We start from the raw sequence: 20,087 nt of genomic DNA, 5'->3' as shown, positions 1-20,087 counted from the left end.
AAACCACGGAGCCGAGATTGGATGTCAGATGTATTTGAGGCCAGAGTTATCATTTCTTCCCACTGCATATCAGCTTTTCAAAACCTGAGGTGTTGCCTTGCAAAAGATGACAAGGACTTATTTTTGCTGTTTCCTAGTGATGGAAGTAGTTTCACGGGGTGGGAGCTACAGCGAGAATATTTTATTCTAAAGCAAAGAAGAACTTTCCTGACTGAGCTGTCAGCAGGTAGAATAAGCTGTCCTGACAGGTGGTAAATTCCAGAGTGACAAGAGGGATTCAAGTCGAGGCCCAGTGAACACTTAGTGGAGTTCTTCTAGGGGGAATTCAAAGGTCAAATGAGGAAGCAAACAAAATAAACTTGAATGTCACTTCTGTACGAGTGAAGGGTCTTTGTTTGTAAACAGCAGGTGTTGGTAAGAAACGGGTTCTGCCTTAAGCAAAAACACACTATTTTTGCAGGGATTTGAGGTAATTCATGGGATGGAAGGAAATGGTGAACCCAGCTTTAAAAAATGAACTTATCTACACAACAGAAATAGAGTTACAGATGGAGCAAATAAACTTACGGATACTGGGGGGAAAAGGAGGGGAGGGATAAATTGGGAGATTGGGATTGACATATACAGTAAGTCCCCTTCATACGAACCTTCAAGTTGCGAACTTTCAAAGATGCGAATGTGCGTCCATGTGTCCAATACGTGAGTTAGTTCGTGTGTCTGGCGTACATTGTCACATGTGTGCATCCTCTACACGTGGTTGTGCTTTTGTGTACTTTACTGTACAGGACTATAGAGAGTACAGTAGTACAGTATCTTTATTTCAAGCCCAGGATGTCTGGAAGCAAGTATAAAAGCAGTGGTGATGTAGCTGATACCACTGTACTTTTCAAGGTACTGTACTGTAAGAATGTTTTCTTTTTTTGTGTGTTTGTTATGTATTATTTGTGTGAAAAGTATTATAAACCTATTACAGTACAGTACTGTATAGCCGATTGTGTTAGTTGGGTACCTAGGCTAACTTTGTTGGACTTACGAACAAATTGGACTTAACAAACGCGCTCTCGGAACGAAACTCGTTCGTTTGTAGGAGACTTACTATACACACTACTATATGTAAAATAACTAATAAGGACCTTCTGTATAGCACAGGGAACTCTACTCAATACTCTGTAATGCCCTATATGGGAATAGAATCTTAAAAAGAGTGGATATATGTATATGTATAACTGATTCACTTTGCTGTACAGCAGAAACTGACACAGCACTGTAAATCAACTCTACTCCAGTAAAAATTAAAAAAAAAAAAAAAAAGGCCAGAAGTCAGACTGGCTCCAGGCCCCCAGGAGGCAGCAGCTACTAGAATCTCATTCGGTGCCGTGGCCGCGATGATCAGCATCTAGGGTTGCCCCACCTTCTATCATCCCACCAAAGATTGAGTTCCAGAAAGAGCCTCACATGGGCTTAGCCTGGTTCCAGGCCCATGTCCTTGGTTCCTTGATTGACAGCGTTCACTGAGAGGTTAACTTTCCAGAGGGAAAGTGACACACTGATGCTGAAGGAAGGGCACGGGCGCTGGGCATGTGCACTGCACAGCGACCTGGGTCCCTGGCAGCCCTGAGCCGCTGTGTCTCCAGGAACCGCACTGAGGCCTGACTTCTGTTCAGGGCTCTCCCTGCTGGCCCTGCAGCCTCTACACCCAGGCCATACCCAGCACCCTAGACTCATGGAGCTGATTGTCCAAGACATACTAAATAGGCCAACTACTAAAAGCTCTCAAGTGTGTTTATCAGAAGCAGCCCAGCGGAGGACCAGTTTGCTGAGAGCCATGTCCAAAACCAAGTTGTCCATCGCTCCCTAGGGATGCTCTGTCTTTGCAGAGAGAGTGGCCCCCTTCCTGGCTACAGAGTACAGGGTTCCTCCTGGCACCTAGCATGACACTCAGTACCCCTAGTCTTTAGAACCCTGTGGATCTGTTTTTTAAAGTCATCTTAATAAATTATAAATTTGTTTTTATTATAAGCATTGTTTTATTAGTGAGTATTCAGTTGAAATAATTCTTTATTCATTAATTGATGTATTAATTATTGGAGAGATAACAAAAGCCTATTTAGAAAATATAAGGTATAAAGAACTATCACCCTTGTACCCACCACCCCACTTAAGAAATACTACCAGTACTTCACGGGTTCCTGGAGCACCCCGCCCTGATCCCATCCACTTCCCTTCTGCACTTAGTAGTAATTGCTCCCCTGGCTTTTGGGTTTATTATTCGCTCGCTTTTCTTTGTAATTTTATCACACTTATACCTCTAAATGACACATTGTTAGGTTTTCCTCGTTTCTGAACTTCATACAAATGGAAACATCCCTTATGTAGTCTTTGGCGACACGTGTTTTTCATGCAACACTGTATTCGTGATTCATTCTTGCAGGCTGCAGCATTTCATTCCTTTTCGCGCCATGTAGAATTCCGGTGTATGGATATACGACAGGCCACCATGGATGGACATTTTTGTGGTTTCCAGCATGTCGCTAACACTGACATTGCTGTCGGTCAACATGCTTGGCTGCATGCCCTGGGACAGCGGTGCAGGTGTATCCAGGTGTGTGCCCGCAGGTGGGATGGCGGTCACCAGGGTCTGAGTATGTTCATCTTTATAAGATGGTAGCATCCTGTTTTCCAGAGTGACAGAGACCAAGTTGTACTCCTGCAGCTGGTGTGTAAGAGTCCCTTTTGCTTTACAGCCTCGTGAGTATTGAGTGGTGATCTTGAAGTTTTTAGCTCTTGTCGATCTGTTGGCTGTTGGATGGTAACTCATTGTGTTTTAGTTTGCGTTTCTCTGCTTACTGAAGTTTAACTTCTTTGTGGTTATTTATTCTTTTGAGAAGTGCCTGGACATGGTTTTTGCCCAGTTTTCTACTGGAAGTGTATCATTTTCTTGCTGACTTGACACTAACAAGATATGTATGATATATATAGTGTATATAGCATACATATGATAGACACATAGTACATACCCACACACGCGTGTGCACACACACACACACGTATATTCCAGATTGTTGCTTAACTCTATTTTTATGACATTTTTTGATAAACAGAGGTATTAAATTTAATGTCCCTGAATTCATTAATATTTTCCTTTATCGTTTGAGATCTTATGTCTTTTTTTCCCTCTTTTATTACCATCATTTATTTAACCAATCCTTGTTGTGCATTATGTTTCTTTTTCTTTCAGTTTATTGTACAAATCAGTATGGCAAATATGCATGTGCATAGATCTTTTTTTTTTTAAAAACATCTCTATTGGAGTATAATTACTTTACAATGGTGTGTTCGTTTCTGCTTTACAACAAAGTGGATCAGCTATACATATACCCTGCTGGAATAATTGAGTATATGGAAAAATAAACAAAATCAAACCAGTATTTCACCAATTCCAGTTGGATTATAGACAGCCGTGAAAAGGAAAACTTAAGGACTTTTGTAAGACGACTCTTACAGGCTCCGCATGGGGAGCTTTTATGTCTTGTTAAGGTATCCTTCTCTACACCAAGGTCATAAAGATGTTCATTATATTGTCTTATAAAAGTTCTTAAGTTTTCCTTTTCATGGTTGTGTATAATCCAACTGGAATTGGTGAAATACTGGTTTGATTTTATTTAATTTTCCATATGGATACTCAATTATTCCAGCACTGTGTGTCCAAAGGCCCATTTTCCCCCAGTGATGAGCCGTGTCCAAGTGTGTGTGGCCCCATTTCCGTTCTTCTGGCGTATTTGTCTAAAGCTTAACTACTAAAGCTGTATAGTAATTTGTGATGTCTTATAAGGCAAGTTCCCCTACCTTACTCTTTTTTAGTAAATAATTTGGCTGTCATTATCTCTTTGCACTTTGATATACACTTTAGAATCAGCCTGCCAAGGGGCACCAAAGACCCTGTAGAAATTTTGACTGCAGTAAATCTATAGGAATCACCTTGGGAAGAACTCGTGTTTTCTGGATATTGAATCTCACACTCCTTGAAGATGTATAGCTACCTTTTCATGTAGATGTACCTTTATGTCTGTTTGTAAACTACTCTTAATTTTCTTTATAAACATTTTACACATTGTTATTAGATTTATTCCTAGATAATTTATATTTCAGCTGTTATTGCAGATGCTGTCTTTTTAAAATAAACATCTTTATTGAGATATAATCCACAAACCACAAAATTCACCTTTTCAAAGTGTACAGTTCAGTGGTTTTAGTATATTCACAGAGTTGGGCAACCATCACCAAAATCTTAAGTTTAGAACATTTTTATCACCCCCAAGAGAAACACCTTTCCCGTTAGCAGTTAATTCCCACTACCCCCTCCCTGCATATCCTGGCAGGAAGGAATGAGTGAGGGAATGGATGGATTTATACCTGTGGAGCAGGCCTCATGTCAGATATTGCCCGGCCCCAGTCTTTGCTTTCTGTTTTATTTTGGTTTTATTTTCCCCTCCCATCTCTATTACTGGTCTGGTTTCCAAGCTAATCTCCAGCCTCTTTCATTCTCCTCCACGCCCTGGCTAGATAACATTTCCCAAAGAAAGCAATGTTCCAACCACTTCTTTGCTAGGAAGCCCCCTGTAGCTCCCTTGGGAATCTATCTGCACTCCCAACACGGTTTCTCTGGGGAAATTCAGGGTGATAACTCAAGCACCTTGGAAGCAAACTCTGGGGATGCAACTCTTTTGTGAGTCGGAGAGGACCTCTTCTGGGCTCTTGGTTTGCTGCAGAGACCTCAGAAAGTAAACACAGTCGACCTCATTATTCTCTTCCACTTCCTCCTAAGTCAGAGCTATTTCGGGTTAACTCAGGGAAGAGGCTAAATTCAGCCTTGAAACCAAAGCAGCCTCCACGACCGGCACTTTGTTTTGCTTGAGTGACTGCAATGATGGGTCTTCGGTTTTAAGGGCAGCACTCATTGTATCTCTTTAGACCGACCTTGGTGATCTTTTCCCTGCCCTGCAAAGATGGGGTCGGGGGGGATGCCAGATTCCTCTTCAGTACCCCCTCATTCATTCAGCATGCTTTACCCAAATGCCTGGTCCCTGCCAAGCCCTGTGCTTAGAGGTGGAGATCCAAAAGCTTGCTCTCTCAGGGCCTGAAGTCTAGCTAAGGAAACTACAAGAAACAAGAGACCCATGAGACAGATAACTGGCGCTTGGGTAGATGTCTGCCCAGGGCAGAGGGGGGAGTGGATGTACCTATGCCTTCCTGTGACTCCATGCGAAGGCTAGGCCATGGAGTCACCAAAATAAAAGAAGGGACCAATGTAGCACTCACAAGCAAGCAGGCAGATACAAGCACTTTCACATGCATACCCTATATCCCAGCAGTTCTTCTCTTGGATGTATGCAGCCAATAGGAAATTGCACACACATAAATTTTACATCGAAAGGAAGCCTTGCAAACAAATATTGAACTCTAGTTAATACATGCATGCTGCAGTATCTTAGGGGAAGTGTAATTATATTTGAAGTCTACCTTGAAATATACCCCCCAAAAGATGGACGAGTAGATGCATGGATAAGTATCTGATTAAGCAAGTATAGTAACATGCTAGTGGTGAAATTGAGTTGTTGAGTGTATGGGTGCTCACTATAAATTCTTTTTAGACTTTGCTGTATGTTGAAAATTTTCATTTAAAACATTGGGGAAAATGCATACATGTGTTTGCCAACAGAAATGTACAAGAACGTTCATAGCAGCATAATGGCTTCAAACTGAAAACAACGCAATGCCCATCAGCAGTAAAATAAATGCAGAAACATGTGAGTCTGTTTATATAATGGGATACTGTTCACACTGAGAATGAGCCACAGCTACACACAACAGGGGTGAATCTGACCAACATAACCTTGGGGGGAAAAAGAGTCAAAAGAGGACGTGCTGTGTGGTTCTATTTCTATAAAATTCATAAACAGGCAAAACCAGCCTAGGATGTTAGAAGTCAGGATGATGGCTTTGAGAAGAAGGAAGAAAGAGATTGTGAGTGGAATAGGGGGCCATAGGGCCTCCTGGGGTACTGGAAGGTTCTGTTTCTTGATATTGGTGACAGCTAACAGACATGAACACTTATCAGGCTGTACACTTAAAGTCCGTGCACTTTTCTTTACGTGTATTATACATCATTAAAAACTGTACTAGGGAGAAAAAGAAAGAAAGCCAAACAGTTCCAGTTAGAAGGTTTGCCTAGCCAAAGCTTTTTTTTTTTTTTTAAGCAATTTTAATCAGAAATTACATCCTACATACAGGAGTTATTCCAAGAAGTTTCATTTCATTGTCTAGGACAGAGTGGACAGCTCTGAAAAGATGAAGTCGGCTCCAATCACTTCAGGGGGTTAGGAACCCCCTCTGAGCCTACCAAGTAAACCAAAGTTGTGAAGGAAGTGAAACTTCCCGTTAAGACGTTCATTTGTTCATTCATTCATTCCTGTTGCATTAATTCCCCTAGTCTTCACTGACTGTCTGTCTCTCTCCTCCACACAGACATCTATCCACGTACGCTGTGTTCCAAATCCAAACTTGATCCACAAGGCATGACCTGGCCCTTTCAGGGGTTCCCGTACCCAGAGGAAGAGACATGCAGACATTTCACCTTGCAACCATACTCCTCACCTTCCCGGACTCCTTTTCGTGATTCTTCTCACATATTTGTCCTGAGATATCCTCTGAGTCCTGAACTGATTACTCAGGGTTCTCCAGAGAAACAGAACCAATAAGAGATAGATAGATACACAGATAAGAGATAGATAGATACATAGATACATAGATAGCAGAAAGATGATAGATATATAGATAGATAATAGGTAGGTAGGTAGATAGATAACAGATAGAAGGATGATAGATGGATATATAGATAGTTGATAGATAGGTAGATAATAGATGATTGATAGATAGATAGATAGATGGGGGTTTATTATAAGAAATTGGCTTATGTCATTATGGAGGCCAGCAAGTCTCAGGATCTGCAGGGTGAGTCAGCAACCAGGAGACTCAGGAGAGCTGATGGTTTCATTTCAGTCTGAAGGCCTGCAGGCTCAAGACCTGGGAAGCACCTAGGTTTCAGTTTGGATTCGAAAGCAGGAAAAACCTGATGTCCCACCTCAAAGGAAGTCAGGCAGGAGGAGTTCCCTCTTACTCAGCCCTCTTCTGCTATTCAGGCCTTCAACTGATGAGATGAGGCCCACCCACACTGGGGAGGGCAATCTGCTTTACTCAGTCTACCAATTCAAATGTTCATCTCATCCAGAAACACCCTCACAGACACACCCAGAATCATGTTTGGCAAATGTCTTGGCACCCCAGTCAGATTGACATATAAAATTAACTGTCACAACTCTAGAGCATGAATAGCCTTCCAGCTCTAAAGACACAGCTCTCTATTGGAAGAGATGCAGCCAGGGGCCCTGGCCTGGTCTGTGTCACTTCCCATCAAACAGACAAGCTGTCGATACCTCACATACGTAGTTCATTTCTTACATATTGTTTGGATTAGTAATCAGTGGAAAAGAAGGCTTCAGCTGCCCACTAGGCCCCCTGGATGGCCACATTTATCATTTTAAAGAATAAAAAGAAAAGATTTTAGTTATTGCAAAATATATCATACATTCCGGAGAATCTCTGAAACAGTTGAAAGGATAAGGATAAAAATGAACCCCCGTGTACCCCCCCATCCAGCCTAAAAAATGGAAAATGACCCGTATATTGAAGGCCTTTGGCTCCTCCCAATGGCTTTCCACTCTGTCCTCACCTATACGAAGCCACTCTACTGAATTTTGTGTTAATCATTCTCTTGCTTTTTAAAAAACATCAAAGTATATGTCTCTAAGTATATAGGTTTGGTTTGGCCTGTTTTGAGCCTTTATGAATTGACATATGCTGTGTGTATTCTGTGCAGTATGCTTGTTCACACTACCTGAAGTGTTGGGGCCTCATCCACGCCGTCACGCGTAGCCTCAGTGCATATAATATTCTTTTTGGTGGACATGTCCATTGTAGGGGCCACGTTTTGGTCTCTTCGACTCTTGGTGCCTGTTTGGGTAACTTCCAGTCCTCTTCTGTCACGGATGAAGCTCACAGAAGTGATCCTGTCCCCGTCTCCAGGTGCACAGGTGCAGGGATTTCTCTAGGGTGGACATGTAGGAGATCAGGTGCTCAGCCCAGTTGTAGAATATATGTCTCTTCGCTTCTCTAGGTAATGCCAAGGAACTTTCCAGAATGATTATACCAATTTATGCTCCTGCTGGAGGTGATGCAGGTTCCTTATGATGTTCTCCCCACCTCCTTTCCATCCAGTCCGGTCTCAGTTAACCACCTTCCCTAGGTGCAGTCACCCCTGCTCACAGGGCAGCCGGCACTTAGAACACAGTGTGGCTGTGATGCCCTCCTACACACTTCGTGCATATGCCGGACAGCACTCCTCTAGGGTGGGATCCAATATGTGAACGTGTGTCAAATTGCCGTCGCTGTGGGAGAGCCCACATGTTTCAGTCAGACTACTGTGCAGCTGTCTGCTTCAAGGAAAAGGGCTAAATCAAAACCTCAGTGGAGTAGGTGGCGCCCAGGCTGGACTCCAGGGCTGATCTCTTTATGCCAGTGTCAGGACATTCATCCTTGAAATGGATCAGTCGTGCTCTGCCATTTCTCCACGGCCAAGAGCAATGGGTCCCAAGATTGGTTCCATGGAAGATTTTTCACCCCCACCTGAGATCTAGTCCCCAGACAGGAAATCACTGCCCTGCCCAATCTGCCTGGCTATGGAGAGGATGCTTACAAACCATCATCTTTTGTGCTGCCTCTTTCCAACTACAGGTTAGCCTGGGGAGGAAGATAAAGACGTTGGCAACCAAGATGGTAATCACGAGTGGAAATGATGAAGACAGAGGAGGCCAGGAGAAAGAGAGCAAAGAAGAGAGTGTCTTGGCGATGCTGGGAATTCTCGGGACCATTCTGAACCTCGTCGTCATCATATTTGTGTACATATACACCACTCTGTGAAAGGCCCAGAGGGTGCGCAGGCCTTGGGATGGCCAAAAGAGTCCTGTGTGTCGGCAGATCAGTGACAGGACACTGCGCAAACAAGCGGCTCTGACCTACACACACCGTTCAATCAGATGTACCTTCGAACTTGATAAAGGGTCACCAGAAGAAACCGATCCTGCTGCGAGGATCAGACACTGAAGCACAATGAATCCAGCAAAACTCATTCACACAGCAAGGAACTCAGCGTCGCCGGCAGGGGACCCGAAAGGACGCTTGGGAGACTCGCCTTTGACGTCGTCTGGGAGCGGATGGGTGCAGTGGTTCATTATCCCAGGTCGCTGACGGATGTCACATGTTCAAAAAGAGGAACAGGGAGGACGCAGCTCACAGTGGACGCAGCTCATGGTGTGTCTCCCAGGACACGCAGTTCCTCCTAACTCGATGAGCTGTTTGGTACAAAAAACCACAGGGACCATCCTTTGGCAAGCATCCCATTCATCAAAAGTGTCTATTTGATACTGGGAAGATAACTTATTTTTCTTTTTTCATTGGCTTGACGTGTGTATCTGTTCATATCGAGGTTTATAAATATATATTTTTAATAAACGTGCTCTATTTTTTAGCATGAACCAAATATTTGGGGAGGCGCTCCTGGATCCATAGAGCTTTCTTTGGTTCTACCTGCTTGAACCCCTAGACTGCAGACGTTCTGTTGTGTAATCACGCTAGTCCTCATTCTGTCATCTTGTATTGTTTACCTTCTCTCTCCCTCTAGCTCGTCTCAGTCTGGAGGACGTGTTTCCGTAATACCAGCCGTGATCTTGGTTGGCGCATGTTTTAAGATTGTCTGTTGAGCGGCTTTTTATTGTTGTATCGGAGATATAAAACGATCGTGGGCATGTGGACCTTGGATGTACCGTATCCTTACTGAGAATTATGCATGAACAAGGGCTGAGTGATAGATCAGCTTTAAACAATGTTTTACAAGGACTACCATGGAGGAAGAGCGCGGCTACATCTGCAGATCGACTGTAGGATGGAGTATCCAGCTTCTTATTGGCAGCATTCTTGTGACCATTTGTTGAGCACATTTGATTTTAATGGCCACATACTATGAAAGATGGGAAGGACAAGGGGGAAAGCTGAGCTTTAGGTGCATCATTCCTTCCTTCATGAGCCGCCTGGGATCCTTTTCAGAGTAGGTGGGGTGTAAAGGGCACATGGACTCCCCACTGTAGGAGCTCACCTGGGTGTTTCAGGCTGTGAGGACACCCCTGAGACAGGTGACTTTTACAAGGGCACTAGAAGGGGATGCAATGATCACCCTAGAAGACTGCTGCATTTCTTAAAGTTCCTGGTTTATACCCACATGAAGCTACTTCCTCCCTGGCAGGAACAGTTGAATCAATGTGAATTTGCCCTGTTCTGCTCCCTGAAATGGGCCTTTCACGGGCTGCAGCAGCACGGCCTTAAAAAAGGAGTGTTAGAATTCCTTCTGCTAGTGTCAGCCTTGCCCGTGGGCAAAAGAAGCAGCAGTCTGCCTAGTTGGATTCGAATGATGCCCAGGAGATCTCCACCCCCAGGTCTCTCCATCCCTCTGTTGTGGTGTCTGAAATTCTACTGTTAGAGAGTCATTTCTTGGACTCTGCTAGGGACCGGGCCCTTTTATAAAGCAAATGCCCTGAGCACCCGGCTCTCATCAGGTGTCTTCTCTTCCCCACCAGAAGAAACAAAGTTGATGTGCATTCAGGGAGTACATGTGCCAGGCGCTGCGCCAGATCCTGTATTCCTTTAAGTCACTGAATCTTCCCAGTAAGTGAGCTAGGGAGTCTTCATCCCACATTGTAGAAGAAGAAAGGAGAGCTCAGAGAGATTGGAAAACTTCCCTGAGATCAGGTGGCTTCTAGTGGTGAGTCAGGATGCAAACCCCCGGTCTGTCTGATTCCCTAGCCCAGTGAGGGTCGGTCAAATGCTGGGAAAAGAGGGAATAGAGAGGTGGGGATGGTCCAGGAAAGGGCCCTCGGGGGTCAGATGCAAACCGATGGCTTTGCTGAGGGCTCTGCACCCCTCCATCCCTCCCTCATAAAAATAAACAACGCCTGGGAACTCCTTGCACCCTGGCAGAATGTCCCACGTGTAAGGACGAGGGCCAAGAGGCTGGTTAGAAATATAATGGACTATCAGGGGAGGGGGCCGTCTCACAGGTTCTGTGTGGTTCTAGAAAGACTATGTAAGATTTCTTAACAGTGGACAGAGTAAACAATAAAGGTGCAATGGAAAAACAAAAACAAAAAAAAACTACCGACGTCCTTTTTCCCCCTGCAGCGTCCTGGTATTTTTAAAACTCCGTGTCATTCCTTTATCTATACATATTGTTGTTTTATTAAAAAAAAGCACACAAAACAACATGACTGTTCAACTGAAACTGTTCCGTTTGGACTGTAGAAGCCCTGGTGAGTTTCCAAGTGTACTCATTTGGACTTTATTGAGGGGAAGAACTGCCTTTCCAATCATCTCAACAGCTCCCCGATTTTTCTTCTAGATTGTCCTAATCCACAGCCTAGAAATAACGCTGCCCGTTCAGTGACTGCCAACCAACGTGGCGGCACTGTTCTCTTGCAGAGAGAGGCCTTCGTTTCTGCTCTAATTTAGGAAAGCCCGAGAACACGCACTGGGCGAACTCGCAGCTTCCCCCAGGATCCCGAGGCATCTTGAGGGGATGTGACAGGAAAGCAGCCCGTGGCCCTGGATCTTGAGTGTCTAAGCACGCCGAGCCCAGCCTTGGCACCAATAGCAACGACCTAAATGACACGAGGGCTGTATACTTCCCAGCCAGCATACGGGACCCTCACATCAACACCGTGAGGTATGCACGCCTACCCCCAGATTACAAGAGAAAGAGAAAGGGGCTCAAAACAGCGAATTGACTTTTCCAAGGTCGCACACCTGGAAACCAGTAGAATTAGACCTGGCTCCGCATCTGTGTGCCGTCTGTACCTTGTGTGGTCCAGACTGTGGGTCTGAGCCCTGCTGGAGCCGTCTGGCTAGTCCCAGCACACAGCTTCCCACCACGCCTGCCTCTCCTTTGTCACAAGGCAGCTGGCCTGGTCGGTGTGGCTGAATCGTTGCCTTTAACTTCTACCCCAGAAAGCCCAGGCTCTGGCAGGGGGGAGCCAGGCACGCATGGCAGTGTGCCCTGGTGGTTTGGGGCTGCGAGGTGCTTGCCGATGGCCAGAAACAGCCTGGGCTTGAATCCCATCTCTGCCTCATATGATCTAGGTGATGGCAGGCGATTCACACAGCTCTGTGAGCCTCGGTTTCCCTCAGCTATCAACGAGGGGTGCTAATAGCCCCCAACCCCATCAGGTAGGTATTTTAACCCCATTTAACTGATGGAAAAAGCGTGGCCTGGAAAGGTGAGTTGACGTAGCAAAGGCCTGGGGACCATGACGTCAGCGGCTCCAGAAGTTGCTGCCTTCACCTTGACAGCCAAAGAATGACACTTAAACCCCGAAATAAAGATCTCCAGGGGGCTGGGGACAGGATGCCTCAAAGACTTTGAAGTTCAGTGTGAGGGACCCGGACTGTGGGAAGGCAGAAGAGGGGCTTGAGGCCCCTGTGATTCTATAGGTTGGGGTGAGGACAGGACAGAGAGACCCTTTTTCTGTTTTTCTTTTTCTTTTCTTTTTAGTAACCAATAACCAACTGAGGCCCAGACAAGATCAAGTCCCAAAGTCACACAGCTCTGTAGTCCAGGGTTCTCAAAGGTAGCCTGGGAAAGGAAAATGCAGAGATTTACTTTCATGAAAAGGGCTGCTGGTTATTGGGTATTGCTGCTGGGTATTGGGTATTGGACCACAAAACCTTTCCCATTGCTTGTTCTGGGATTTCTATGCAAAGCAAATGGCCTCTCAGAGGATCCGGGGCTCTGCCCCTGCCTCGCCCTCAGAAATGTGACAACCTAACCCCAAAGAGCACAGCTTTGAGGTGCCCTTTCCTGCAGGGGGGCTGGAGAGAGGCCTTTTATGCCAACAACGAAAGGGGACTGACGGACAAGCAACTCAGAACTACTCTTCCTTTCTTCATAAATCACACATGCGTAGTTACAGCTGAAAAAATTGCAGTTAAAAAAACTCTACAGAATTAAAATAAAGTTCTGTAGAATTAAGAATCCCCAAATACCGCCACCTAGAGGCAACCACTGCTAGTGTTTAGCATAGAAATTATAGACGAGTTGGCCTGCGTATCTGTTTGGTGAGACCATTTTCCTTGAAGTTTTAAAATTCCATTGCCTTTAGGTAGGGCCACTCTTTAGGTCACTGTCCCCACGTTCCCTGTGACAGTGGACAGCTTCCCTCATTTCTGTTATTTGCTAGATCCAAAAACATTCTAGATGGCCATCCAGACATTTCCCTATAAAGAGTAGGGGAAATAAATATTTAAAAAAAATATTAAATATTACAATTCACACAAATGGCGCCATGCTGCAAACGTTGCCCGCATATATTTTTTCATTAACAATTGTGAATATGCGCCTATATTCATCGATCTATTTAGACAAACCACTTGTAAGGGCCGTTTGGTATTCTGTTGCTTAGATGTACCATCACGTATTTCCCCATTCTCTCACTGTTGGTGGTTTTTAGGTGGTTGTCAGTGTTTTCTACGAACTACTCAGCCTTGCTCTTTAAAATATCCCAAGCATTATATGTGGAATCTAAAACAATGGTACAAATGCACTTATTTACAAAACAGAGTCACAGATGTAGAAAACCAACTTATGCTTACCATGGGGGGAGGGATAAATTGGGAGATTGGGATTGACCTATATGCGCTACGGTATATAAAATAGATTACGAATAAGGACCTACCGTATAGCACAGGGAACTCTACTCAGTACTCTGTAATGACCTATATGGGAAAATAGTCTAAAAAAGAGTGGCTATATGTATATGTATAACTGATTCACTCTGCTGTAGAGCAGAAAGTAACATACCACTGTAAATCAACTATACTTCAAAAAAAAAAAAATCCCAAGCATTGCCCTTCCCTTGCCCAGCACCCCTTAGAGTGGTCTGAGGTGGTATCCCCACAAGTCATTGTTTCCCAGACTAAAATGAAGGTGGGGATCACCTGGATGCTTTTTTAAGAATGCATATTCTCGGGCCCCTCCCCCAGATCTCTGGTTAATAGCTCTGGCGTGGAGCCTGGCCTGGGGTCTTTTTAATGCGTCTCCCAGATGATCAGGCATGTTTGGAGATGTTGATCCAGGTGAACCCAGGATGACCATCTGGGCTCGGGCCTGATTCTGAGCCCCTGGGACTCTGGTGGCTGTGCTGGTCTCGTACAGGTCACTTCGTCTTTATTCCCCTGTGTTTCTTTATCTATAAAAAGCTGATCGTAACATCTGCCTCACAGGTCATCATGAAAGTCAACTGAGGGAAGGCCGATACAGCTCCCGGCCGAAAGCCGTGCACGTGGCTGGGTGGCAGAATCACGGGCGGATAGGCTGGCACGTCTGCTCGCTATTAGAACTCTGCGCTCAGTGCAGGGCAATAGCCTGTAGAAACCCTGAAGTTATAGATCTTATCAACAGTTCGCTTCATGCATCACACACTGCGTATGGGTACCATTTACTAAAGAAACGCTGGGCCAAAACTTTCTTTCATATTCCTTCTAACAAACACCTATGTATATCTAATCTAGGAACAATTCTTGTCTGTTTCTCTGTCTCTTTCTCTCCCACATTTCCCTCTCACCCTCCTTCTCTCTCTCTCCCTCTTCCCCTCCCTCCGTTCTTTCCTCCCTCTCTCTCTCCTCTAAACCCCAGTTTGCTTCCTTTCCCTCGCTGTTGCCATCACCCATGCCTAGACTTAGGGCTCTCTTTTTCCATCAACGGCCTGAAGAACACCAGAAAGCCCACCCATCTCGTGTTTCACTGTTTGTAATAGAAACAATCTCACTGGCCATCTGAGCGCTTTCCTAATAGCTGCTTCGGGAGCCCAGACTGGCTATTATAACGACACACATTAGGAAGAGAAAGTTCCAGAGGCCAGATTCTTGCTTTTTCTTCTGAGAAACTCTCCTAGAAGACCTTCTGGTGCCCATCCCCTAAAGGAAGGACTTCTATATGAGACGCCTCCAGAAAGATCCCCTTGGGGGCTGGAATACCCTCTGACATCATTACATAATGATTCTTTCCTCTCATGGGAAGCAGATGGAATGAACAGACTTAATATTTTCTGTTGTTTGTAAACAAGTTATACAAAACTGTGTATACTTTTCACAGAAGGGCTACATGCTGCCACGAGAAATAAGATCACATAATATATAATTTTTCACTACAAGATTCTTTGTTAAGAGATGTGCTTATTTACTCTATTTCTATTAGACAATAATGGGGAATGCAGAATGAGGTAAGAGTCATGATCGGATGTCTCTACAGCAAGGTAATAAATGATTAACACACCTCTCCCTATCTGGGACAGCAGCCTGCCAGGTATGCAGAGACTTGGCTCCAAAGCCTAGACGTTCAACTCTGTCACCTGCCCCTAATCACTGCAGGATAGCACAACCCGAAGTCCTGTACAGAGAGTCAAAGTGTCTCACCCCCAGCCAAGGGCAGGAAGCCAAAGAGTAACAGCTGAATAGTTCTAAGCACTGTAGCTAGTAAGCAATAAAAGGACAATGGTTTTCACTAGTATCTGTCTCATTGGGACTTAAAAGAATCAAAGTTAGATCAAGCAGAGGTGAGCCAGCCTGAATTCTGCCGAGATGCAAAGGTTGCTCCTCGAATCTCCCTGACCTGCAAGCTGACATCTTTCTCTTAATCAGGAAGACGCTTCTATCATGAAAGGCCAAAAGCACAGACTGATGATCCACTGGTGTGGACCAGCCACAAATTAAAGCTGCTGAGATGCTTACAGGTCACCGAACCTCTGGGACCTCCAGCCCAGGAAAGGTGGACTTCAGACATTTCCTCACAAACTTGTATATTCCAGAATAAACTTGTAGGTTCCACTGGCGTGTCCATACATGTTAGCTTAGCTAACCCCTCGATCAGTTCGCAGAGACTCGTATTTATAATTCTGAACAGGAATCGGGCAACACGCCCCAATGCGCTTGTCCTTCCCCTGGTTGTATCACCTTCTTGCCAGCTGAGTCCCTATTGTCCCAGCCTCTGAGGTCATTACCTGACAACGTTGGCCATGTTTTTTCCTTGGTAGCTTGTTTTCTGTTCTAAAGAGTCCACTTTAGTGTTTTTAGTTCTGAAGACTCTGCTGCAGAACTTTGGGTTCTAAAGCTCTAAAGATTCTGCCTCTGTATTAAAGAGACTTGAACTCAGCTTCAATGCAATATTCTGGTTTGATGTTGGCTTGGCCACCCGAGCTGGGTGGTAGTTCTTTCTTCCCACACTTTCTCCCAGAAAAGTCGGTGGGTGATTCCATTGCCTGTGGGTATTTGAGCAATAAGTGTGTGCACAAAGTCCATCACTCTCTCCTCACCAGGGACCACCATCTCGCTTTTTTTGAGGACCAGGATATCATCCAGAAATGGGGATGGGGCTCAAAGCCAGAAAATCCGTGTTCAAGCCCCAACTCTGCCACCGATTGACTATTGATCTTGGACCGGACCCTCAATATTTCTGAATGAATATTTCATTTTCATGTCATGAATTTAATAAATCTGGTCTCTCAGTGTAGGTGTGTAGATTACATTTTTATGTAATAGCATTTTGGGAAGTAAGGAAAGTAAGCTTCTATTAGCTATTAATAAGAGCAATTAAAAGGTGTGTGTTTAAAATCTTTTTCCACTAAGGAATAATAATAAGGATAAAAGAATCAGATTCAGTGGTGTTTCAGAATCCTTTCACTGACGAAATTGTGTGTAGCTTCACGTGGGATGATGGCAAAGGTCTATTTAATTGAAAAACTAAATATTAGGGACTTGGAAGTAACTCCATATTAAAATCTGAGCACAGTTTGAGCACAGGTTCAATTACTTCATCAGTAATTTGAAATTTTAGCTCTGTTTTCTACTCACAAAGAAAATGAAAAGAGAAATAATTATTAGGAAGACAAAGGTGTGTATGTGTGTGTGTGTGTTGTGAACAGTATGACAGGATGGGAAATTTTTTAAGTCCTCCATGTAGACAGAACTTGCCATGTATTTTAACCCCCTGCATGCCAGGTGATCCTCAGAAGAATCTCTGTGGAATGGATGCAGCAGCTGGAGACCAGACATCAGTCTCAATCAGGAACGAGTACATCCTTCCTGAACCCCCAAGCCAGTTCTCCTGTCCCCTCTGCTGGGTCTTTGCTTTTCCAGAAGACAGAGCCGTAGTCATGGCTGCTGAAGAGGTCACCATGAAGTTCTTTGTCTCTGCTACTCTCCTACAGTAGCTGGCATTTGTATTTCTGAGGTACGTCATTTCTGTGAGCCTCAATTTTCTCATCTATAAAATAGGATGCTACCTTGCAAAAATTCGGTAAGGTTTACAGACCATGCGTGTCCAGTGCCTAGCACGGTGCTTGGCATATAGAATGTGCTTACTGAGTGGAAGTTATTTTCCTTATTTCACCAAGACAAAAGAGTAAAGGGCTCCACTCAGTTCCTTTGAAGTCAGCCTTAGTAACCATCTCTTCTAACATGACATTCTAGACCCCTTTTGCGAAGTGATCTGGAAAGTGTAAGGAGTTGAAGAGTTCTGTTACTTACTAGTTGTATGGCCTTGAGACAAATTACTTGTCTGAGCACTTTTTTCTTAGAGGCAATGATATCTGAATAGCATCTCCAGGGATGGATTGTAACACACCAAGACTTATTCTTCCTCCTGAAGTTTAGAATACTTCCATTATACTTCAGATAATCCTAACTATGTCTCCAATAATTGGGATGCAAGGTGATTTGGGAGTCTCATTCTAGATCTTCCCTCCTGTTTCCTCTCCTCCTTCCAGAGCTGGTCTTTAGCTGGTAGACACCAGCATGGAGGTGCTCGCTGTCAGGGCTGACACCTGTTCTTATTGGTTGGAATTCCATTCTCATTAGCTAGTTCTTATGCCATACAGATGAGTAGATATTTTCAATAGCACTTTGCTTCCATCTGTTACCTTATGCCCAGCCTTCCTAGAAGGGGTCAGTACACTCCTTCATTTGCTGTATCTTCCACCACTATCCTTCAACCACCGTCAGCTCCCACCACTTCTCATGCTTCCTGCCACGTGGAAGAATCTTTGAGGCGAAAACTACTGCAGAAGTTCTTATGATTTGCCCAGTATTGCTTCCTAGCACAAGAGATACCAGTCATGGTACCATCCATTCCAAAATTCCCCTTCTAGCTGAGGCTGCCTCACAGTTAGTACTCTGCAGGAAAACAGTGCCAGACTCTTCTTAGCTCAGAGCTAGCCACCATTTGTCCAGGGATGGATGACTGAGCCAAGGGTGGCCATTCCATTGACAAGCCAAGGACCACAACATATGTAACCTGGCTCGAAAAGATGAACTGGGCCAATCCAATTTCTAAGCTATATACGTAGAAGTTTCCAGCAGGGATCTAGGTCAGAAGGATAAATATATTGACAGCTTTCATGATGTACAGATGGCTGGGAAAATGCACAGCCTGAAGGCTTGGAGTATAGTAAGCAGAAGAAGCAAATGAAGTATATGGACAGTGTGGTAGCTTGAATAATTGAGTCTAATTTTTTTATTCCTATACAGTAATAGTAACATATATTCTCCTCCCTCTTCCCACCTCCCATGGTTAATTCCCCAGCCTTTACTTTAGGTTTGGCTACATAAGTTGTTTTGGCTAAAGGAATGCTAGTGAACATGATATAGTAGCATCACATTCTGCATTTGGATTCTGCACTTGGGTTCTGTGCTTCTGCATTTGGGTTTTCCCTGTTGAGCTTCTAACATAATCATGAGAGAGTATATTCTGGGTATCTGCCGCCACTGCCACGTGAGTCTGAAAATGAGCCATCAGGATCAGAGTTTCCCCAGCCAACACACACCTGCAGCCTGAGCCACTTGTCAACCTGAAGACGTGTGAATGAGAAAGAAATTGTTATTGTTGTCTACCACTGAGATTCTATGGTTGTTTTTCAGCCATAGCTGACTAATACAGGCAAAGTGAGGTGAAAATACTATGGTAGGGAGAAACTTGTATTTCTGACACTTCCAAGTTTGAGTTTTCCTGAACTTGGCAGTGCCCCCATTCCTCCCCTTGGGTTTCTGTGGAGCTCTTTTCAGCTTGTGCAATAAACTTTTATTTTTATTCAAGAAAATAGTCTTCTAAAAAGACAGATTCAGTTTTGTGGAGTCTACAGTTTCTACAATTTGGGGCCCTCCTTAAGAAAAAGAATACAAAATTACAAATGCAAAATTAGATACTAAAGTGAACCTTTACTTATAATGATCAAAAACATCACAACAAATTACTGGATTTTAAACATCTGAGCAGACTTCTACGTTTGACCATGATGGAGTAACTTATACCAGATCATCCTTCTTACTGGAAACAACTAAAATATAGACAAACTATATGAAGCCACCGTTTTCAACATTATTAGCCAACAGGCACACAGGACTTTGATTCTTAGAGAAGGGAAACACATGAGATGAGCCCCTAGATCTTTCTGGTTTTCTGCCTGTAGGAATTATCTGGATAATAATATGGGAGGAAGAGCCTAAGCAGAGTATAGCAGTCTCACTGAGCTGAAGAGGCAGAAACGAGAATTTGGGAAAGCTGAGATACCTGTATTTTGCAGTACAGCATTTGGAGAAAGGGGAATTGCCCAGGGAAGGAGATCCAGAAATCTGTATAAGGGTCCCCTGTAGTCTTTGCCAGGTAATATGCCATAAATGGGAAGGGTGAGACTCTCTGCTACCTGACGGAGGGTCTGGCAACTACTGGGAGTTTGTGAGCTGAACAGAAACTCTGTATGTCAAACATAGCTGGGATATATAGGAATTCCAATTACCCAGAGTAGAGAGACTTTACTAAATATACCAGGCATTCCACTGAGGGCCAGAAAATCATGCCATAGGGTTAGACTGCTCTAACC

General features: G+C 44.2%; 1 protein-coding gene across 2 annotated transcripts in view; it reads left to right on the top strand.

Moving 5' to 3' along the window:
* TUNAR (transmembrane neural differentiation associated intracellular calcium regulator) overlaps window positions 1-11,265 on the top strand; it is a 47,979-nt gene extending 36,714 nt beyond the window's left edge. For both annotated transcript variants that reach the window (XM_079913471.1, XM_079913472.1), the window contains one exon: window positions 8,851-11,265. In XM_079913471.1, coding sequence (XP_079769597.1) covers window positions 8,851-9,036 — 186 coding nt within the window. In that variant the 3' untranslated portion in view covers window positions 9,037-11,265. The remainder of the gene's footprint in view (window positions 1-8,850) is intronic.
* Window positions 11,266-20,087: the final 8,822 nt, after the last annotated feature.

This window comes from Stenella coeruleoalba (assembly GCF_951394435.1).
Source record: "Stenella coeruleoalba genome assembly, chromosome: 2".
Classification (NCBI taxonomy): Eukaryota; Metazoa; Chordata; class Mammalia; order Artiodactyla; family Delphinidae; genus Stenella; species Stenella coeruleoalba.
This window is presented reverse-complemented; position numbering and strand designations above follow the sequence as displayed.